The 7,950-nt window shown below is 38.1% G+C and overlaps 1 protein-coding gene across 3 annotated transcripts in view; it reads left to right on the plus strand.

Moving 5' to 3' along the window:
- Positions 1–6,886, plus strand: part of LOC139945900 (probable ATP-dependent RNA helicase DDX4) — a 28,318-nt gene extending 21,432 nt beyond the window's left edge. For all 3 annotated transcript variants that reach the window (XM_071943402.1, XM_071943406.1, XM_071943403.1), the window contains 5 exons: positions 307–619; positions 769–868; positions 1,847–2,117; positions 2,394–2,498; positions 3,210–6,886. In XM_071943402.1, coding sequence (XP_071799503.1) covers positions 307–619; positions 769–868; positions 1,847–2,117; positions 2,394–2,498; positions 3,210–3,347 — 927 coding nt within the window. In that variant the 3' untranslated portion in view covers positions 3,348–6,886. The remainder of the gene's footprint in view (positions 1–306; positions 620–768; positions 869–1,846; positions 2,118–2,393; positions 2,499–3,209) is intronic.
- The last annotated feature ends 1,064 nt before the right edge of the window (positions 6,887–7,950 follow it).

Here is a 7,950-nt window from a genome sequence, read left to right on the forward strand (position 1 = left end):
CATAGCTTGCGCTGAAGTTATGCGCACTGCCCGTTGAAATTATACGTAAAAGCAGAATTCCTCGGTACTGTTGTTAACGGCCCAGCGCTGTACCATCTGAGCTATCTTAATTGAGGGCTAGATAGTTCAGTTTGTAGAGCCCCAACACGACAAGAAGTAGCGTGATGAAATTGGACCCTGGACCATAAAAGCCATGTCCTCAGTAGTTCTGTCAGTGCTCTTTCATTGTGTCATTGTCTTTTGGGGTGTACAAGAATCTTTTGTAAATCATTTATTGTTTTGTTTTCTGTCTTTCTCTTCTAACAGATCAAGGTCAACAACTGCAAGTTCCTAGTTCTTGACGAGGCTGACCGTATGCTGGACATGGGTTTCGGTCCTGAGATGGAGAGACTTATCTACATGCCAGACATGCCTAAAAAGGGAGTGAGGCAGTGCCTCATGTTCAGTGCTACATTCCCTAATGAGGTACAAGAGAAAGCTGCAGAGTACCTCCAAGATTACCTCTTCCTGACAGTGGGTCGAGTAGGTGGGGCTGCCTCTGATATTACACAGACCGTCTTGGAGGTTGGGCAGTATGGTAAGAAGGACCAGCTACTGGCGTTGCTGCAGGCACAAGAAGGTTAGTATCTGATGAATGGGAAGATAGCTCTATTATAAAAGCTGGTTTTGTTTAAAGATGAGTTTGTATTGATATTTTAACATTATACAGAATAATTGAGGGTTATGTTTCTTAATAAAACTCTTTTCTATTGACATTTTCTTCTTTAGCTACCGACCGTACATTGGTGTTTGTTGAGACTAAGCGTAGTGCTGACTTTCTGGCTTCCGTGCTTAGCCAGTCTGAATTTCCAACAACAAGTATTCATGGGTAAGTTTAGTTTTCCTTGTCCGCTTTAATTACCCCCTAACAGCGTGTTTTGTCAGTTATTTTGTGAATGATTATGTTTGTGTGTTATATTTGTTGTTGCCGATGGACAAGTGAAAGGACAAGCTAACTGGTCCTGCTGGCTTATCACTAAAACATTAAGGGTAATCTCGGGACTGGACACTTTTCATTGACAGTATTGGTTGAACATGGTTCATTCCTAGTTATTTATATTATGTGCTTTAAAGGATTTGGGTACTTTTTCAAAATGTCCATAGATTTACATTGAACTGACACAGTTTGAAGATAGTGATAGTGGAAAGCTTCCCTTCAAATATTACTTACTGAGTAGCTGTAGTTTTTGAGAAATGAGTAAAACAATGTCATGAAAATTTGTTTGTAAATGATTAAAATAATTTTCGTCCCATATGGCGAAAATTATTTTCATGACCCTTCTTTACTCATTTCTCAAAAACTACAGCACCTCAGCAAGTAATATTTTCAGGGAAGCTTTCTACTATCATTATCTATAAACTGTGTAAAGTTTTGTGTAAATCTGTTGACATTGTGTTTTTTGTCCTACAAAAAGTACATTGACCCTTTAACAGTATATTAATTTTGTATACTTATATGCATTTTTGATTGTGTTACCTTAGTATGTACTGATAAATTCTGTACTGCGCTAGATTTGGTTCGAATTCCAACCGAATAATATCCCTGTGAATTTTGTTCGCAGGAGTGTGGAAATTACTGAGTATACAGTGGTAACACACATCAGTGTTGTGGTAAAAACCAATAAATTAATATTCTTTATCCCGATGCAAATTTAACATCCATTATATTGGAATTTAATTAAATAGAAGTATGTTGAATCTTGCCAACAATATTTGCCTTTTTATTACCAGCTGCATGGGACCATTGATCTCTATACTGGTTAATCAAGTAATTCATGCCTGACGATTATTTCCTTTTGTTTTTAAGTGATCGTGAGCAGCGTGAACGAGAAGAAGCTTTAGCAGATTTCCGTGCCGGCCGAGCCCCAGTTCTTGTAGCCACATCAGTAGCAGCCCGTGGTCTAGATATACCCAATGTCAAACATGTAGTCAACTATGACCTTCCATCCGGTATTGATGAGTATGTCCATCGTATCGGCCGAACTGGACGTGTTGGAAACCTCGGCAAGGCTACTAGCTTCTACGACCCTTCTAAGGATTCTCAAAGCGCTCGAGCATTAATTAAGGTTCTAGCTGATGTGAGTATTGTGTAGTTTGTTTGTAGATGGGGGCTATCGAAACTGTTTCTTGGAAAATTTTCAATTATCCCATATAAATGTTGATGTATACAATAAAACCAACTGAAAATTAAATTGCAAAAGATTTTTTATTTTATTTTTTACATTTTGCCTAAAATCTTTAAGAATAATCCCCAATTGGAAAATTTGTATTTTAATCCTGCTCTCTAAAACCACATTCCTTGCAACGGAGTAGTTTTTCAAAATGGTTTATCAAAAGAATGTTGTCTCTTACAGGCTCAACAAGAAGTACCGGAGTTCTTGGAGAATGCAGCTGACTCTGCCGTAGGAACCTTCCATGGTAATGCTGGTGGTAGCTTCGGTGGCCGAGACACAAGGAAGGTAAGCAAGTCATTATGCATTATTAACCTGTAAACAAAATCACTGAAACCTAGTAAATGTTCCCACTTGGCTGAAACGGATTCATAGGACAGCATGTCCAAACCAAAGGCCCAATCTTAAAAAAAAGCCTGTAAGCACAAAAGAAGTTTAATAAGCACAGGAAAATATTGCTAGAAAGAACTGGCATTAAGAAACAGGTAACCAGCCAAAATTACCTGAAGTTTACTTTGCTGTGACTGGTGCCGCACTTAAATTTTGGCCACAGGAACAAGTTAAGAGACAGTACAAGAGTTTTCAGTTCCAATGCACAAGCTTCCTTGGATGTGGGCTTAGCAGATAGAAAAGCCATAGTTTAAAGCCTTCAGCTTTATATTTGGATCCTAGTTTCAGATCAGAGAGATTTTTGTACTTGTTATTGGATTGCTCTGGCAGTTTCTTAGTTTGTATTTCCATTTTGTGTGTAAAGGTGTTTTAATTGGTCCATTATTTGTCCTCTTATATTAGGCCAATTTTTCATTTTTAGTAAAACAAAGAATAATTATGGGCCTTCTGCCAAGTCTTGTCACTTTTTGTATTTTATTTATGTGTTTTTATATAATGATAGGACCCCAAGTGATCAGCTGTGCTGGATGGGTCACCCTCGTTAAATAACATTTTAAATAAATGATATTCCAATATTGATGTACGTGTTCTTATCTTTCCCTTATGCAGCAATTTACTGGTCGTGGAGGTGGTGGCGGAGGGCGAGGAGGTGGTCAAGATGATTGGGGGTCTGGTGGGGGTGGAGGAGGAGGAGGCTTTAGTGCTGCAGCCGATAACGGAGGTGGAGATGAGGAGTCTTGGGATTAAAGAAGCAAACCACAGACCCATCTGGAACAACTTTTCATCGTTACTGGATTGGGACTCTGTGTCCTTGAAATCACCTTCTTTCCCCAAATGGTCTTCTTGTTGAACTGAACTTTTACCCAAATCAGCTGAAGAAAGCTTTACTTTGACGTACTTAAAAAAAGATAAAGAAAAAGTGCCATAACATTCCAGATTTTGGCTTGTATCATTTTGTAGATTGTTTTTTATTATATTGCTTTGTGATATTTTCTATGTTTCCCTGTGGGAGGTTTCAAGCTTCACAATGAGTTAAGAAGCTCCACCCCTTCAAGACATGGCTGAACATCATATTGTGTGTAAAGCTAGACAAGGGATTCGACGTCCGACACACTGTGTAGTTAAGACTTCCCTGTTAAGTTTACAATAACGAGGAATTAAGTTGTTTTTGTAAATAGACAATCATCAACAATGAAAGATTTGTTAGTTTGCATCAATAGACGTGAAAGAGCATGGAGAAGACAAACCAAGCTTTTTAAAAAGTTTTCCTTGAGAAGCAAAAACTTTTAGAGAAAAAAATATCAAAAACCAGGCAAAATACAGAGCGAGTAGAGTCTAAGATGTTAAAATCATGAGGAGCGGATCCTTGACTCGTCAACACATTGAACTTGCTGGCAACTGGAGTAGACACTAGACTGGAGGCATGGACCGACCCCATCAAAATTTATGGAGAAAGCAACATGTTGGAAAATCTGCTCCTGTTTTTAGAGAGGGAAGAAAGCTGATCTACCTGAGGCCAAAATGGTTGGAAAGTTGTTACAAATTTACAGCTTTTTAAAAAAGGAATATGAAAAGTCGGCAACATTTGAACCATCTTGCCTGATACCTGTATTTTGATTTTAAGGGAAGTCTGCAAATGTAAGATTCGATTTGGGTGATACTTTGATATTTTGAAGACCTTTTAGTTTGCATCCGCAGTGCGTGCAAACCATAACTCATTGAACCAGCATAGAGCTCTTTAAGAGTTCATTTTAATAATGTTTCAAACTTTTGAAACATGAAGGCTGAAAGATAAATGGGGAAAAAAATGGTGCTTTTAAATCTTTGTTTTTTCTACCTTGTAAATATGTAAAGCTAGACAACCAAATTGCCTCTTAAATGGTGGGCCTGGAATGACTTCCAACAGCACTGTTCCACAACTGCTCCAAAAGTTTGTTTACTTGTAATGTGGAAAGACTTGAACAATGCTGCCAGGAATGGAGCCCTGAAGTTGGGAAGAACTTGACCCTGCTCAAATATGTGTCACCTCTGCAATGGTATTTGAATTGTGAAGGACTTGACCATCTGCACAAGAACATATATTTAACCTCTGCAAATGTATGTGACCCCTGAAATGATAAGGGCTTGACCTTTGACCTGTATTCGACCTACAAGTGCGTAGTGGATACCTCTGCAACGTATGTGATGTCAACAGGAGTGTGATCTCTGCAAGAAATTAACCCACCTAGAATTGATTGTGTGTGACCTTTAACTTGATGTCAGTATTAACTAGTGACCTCTATTGAGGAGCTTGACCTCTGCTGCTTGAGCTTATGTGACCTCGGTGTGACCTTCGTATTCTTTCTCTTGGAAGTATTGCCAAAAATGATGAACGTTTTGAGTCGTCAAAATCATGAGGAGTGTGTTCTACCAGCTGAAGGATCTAAGACCATTGGTCCATTGATAGTAATGTGACCTCGGTCTGGAACTGTGATTGGTCATCTGCTTGCCAGTCCTGTAAGCTTTTCGCATCTGACTCAACTGCCGCCTATTTGCCAAAAAAAAAGAGACTTATATTTGAAACTTTTATTATTATTATTGAAAAACGAAAAACTGAAAAACAAAGTTTAACATTTAAAGTTTATAAGTTCATAACATCTAATCATAAAATTTATTTTGTATCACTTGAATTTATATTTTTTTCATTGATATAGTTAGGTTCCCTTTATTTCATCCCTTAGAAAGCACAGTACATTATTTTGTAATAGTCTTTTATTGTAGTGCACAGTAGTTTGTCTTACTTTATTTTATTTTATTTTTAAGTCGACTTTGATCAAGCTCTTTACATCTTTTGACAATGAAGTCTTTGGCTTTGGCCTTCGTGTTTGTTGCTGTAGGGTTTGGTTGGCAAAATATTTCACAGAGGCAATGAAGGGGATTTCCAATGTCCTCAAAGGGTGACCTTTGCTGAGGACACAATTCCTTGGTGCCCTTGCTGTTTCAAAAGACGGGTATTCTTATCGAAGAAAGAAAGTTTCAGATTTTGTCTTGTACTTTAAAGAAAACAAAATTTGTTGGCTTCCTTGGTGCTAAGATTGTACAATAAGGATGCTGGCAGGTTGTGAGATCGTTAAGTTGTACCTTGTATGCATGTGGTCCGTTCAGTGTTAAAATGATGGAAAGAGCTGGATTGGAGTGTGACGTTATTTGCATGATGTACTTAATGTATTGTGGATGGGTTTGATTCTTGTACTTGCAGTTGGCTTTGACAACCAGGGTGACTGTTTTTCGGTCATTTACGTATGGCATGAAGTATTTTTGCCCCTCTTTATTTGAAGCGGTTGACATGTTTCTATAAAGCGAAAATTGGGTTAACTAATTTAGAAATAATCAGCACCATTTATTATCTTAGGAATGTTTCTTGCATGTTTTGTGAGTACTTTTTCAGAATGGTATTTCACAGACATGATAAATTGCCAAAACTTTAACAACTCATTCATAGAGAAATTGAGAACTTTGAGAGGATCTGATTATTGACTTTTCCAATGAGCCATTTGTGGGTTGGATTTGAATAATGTCTGGTTCAATGATTTTCTTCGTCACAAGCAGCACTTAACTTTGAATTTGACTAAAGAGACGGTTGCTATGGAGGACGCGCTTTTGTATAGGAACCTCCAGATGAGCAAACCCTGGTACCATTGTGCCATACTCGATCATTCAGTGATGTGTATGAGTGTACACTGTCTCTAGTGGAAGGAAACGAAGCTTGCCCCAAATCGAGTTACTTTTCTTGCAGTCTGGGGAATTCAAAATTATGTAATCAGCGTGTGATTATAGTAAGTCATTGAACTAGACATACAAATCTTGCTCACAAAAGACTCCTTTGTAAGTTGCATGTCTGAACGTTTCAACCCATAAGAGAACAATGTCACATATTGCTGCAGAGCAGGGTGCATTTATTAAACTCAAACCTTCGGTTGACTCAACAAGTACATGGTTACCCTCTTTGTTTAGAATGGGGACCTTTTCCATTACTTCAGATTTCATTAGATTTGTACTTGTGCACCATTTTTCTTTGAAAGAAAACAAAAACATGAACATTCCTTTTAGAAATTAGTATGATTTATAAAAATACAAAAGTGCAAGAAAAACCCAGCTGGCTTTCACAGGTACCAGTTCAGCCTAAAGTGTTCATTGTTTATTGTTTATAGTGATAAATGTTACTAATGTTTTGGATGTACGTTAGGGCGGCTAACCATCTGCTACTTACTTGTTGCATTCTTGAATTTTAATAAAAGTTTGCCATATTCGAAGTTGTTTATTTGGTGGATTTCTTTCCTTTACAAAGTGACATCAAGGCTTTCAGTGTGTCATTCATAAATCCACTGTAAGCTCTACCCACTTCATACAAACTGGCTTCAATGGTTGTCAGAAGCCTATAGGAGTCAACCTCGGTCCAAGTGGTGACGATGTCGCCACACCATTTTCTTTTCGGTCCCAGAATACTCGGCTCGCTTAAAACCCCAGGGTAGTCCGACTTGGAATTACCCGAATGGATGTTTACATGTATATGGGATGCACGCCTCCATGCTTTGTTGGGTGTTAATTACATACAGGCTGGATGTGCTGTGTGGATAGTTTTAGAAAACTTGGTGGTCAGTCTTGCGTGACATATAAAGTGACTACTTGCGTTTTTATACGCATACGTTTTGGCGTAAAGAACTTTTAAAAAACTCAGTGTTTCAAATTTTGCGTGAACATGATAGCTAAATCAAAGACACAGATCAGAGTTACCCTTCCAGGTGTTAGAGACATACACAGAGATAGCGTGCAATACAGCGCGGTGCCCATGGTAACGAGGCTGCATTGGAATGGCATTTAACTAATTACATTTTTGTGTGAGGATTCATGTAAAGTCCGTCATTCGGGTTGGCTTTTACATACGTTCTTTGAAGAAAAAGGTTGTCTCGAAAAGAGTCTTTAATAAGAAATGTCTTCGACTGGTGAAATAGGCGATTTTTATAGTAAATTACACTTGCTGTAAGTGAGCAAGAAAAAATCATTTTGTAATTAGCAAAGTTTCATGGCCGTCTTTATTATCATTAAGCTTTCATACTGAAACAAATCGGTTTTGTTTGAACCAATAATGTCCCAATGGTTTCTTCCCCGTCTTTCATCTCTGTGGACCCCAGTTCGAATCCCTAACCAGAGACTTGTAGATTTGGGTTTTTAGTTCCTTCCTAATAACTTGGGTTTTCTTTGGGATTTTATTCGAACTCTAAATCATTTCTTCCTTTTCTCCACACACTAGGTATCTTCTAGTCTTGGTTCAACACTCCCCTCTTGTTATAGCGGTCTATGGAGAGATTAA

Source organism: Asterias amurensis, chromosome 13, assembly GCF_032118995.1.
Source record: "Asterias amurensis chromosome 13, ASM3211899v1".
NCBI lineage: Eukaryota > Metazoa > Echinodermata > Asteroidea > Forcipulatida > Asteriidae > Asterias > Asterias amurensis.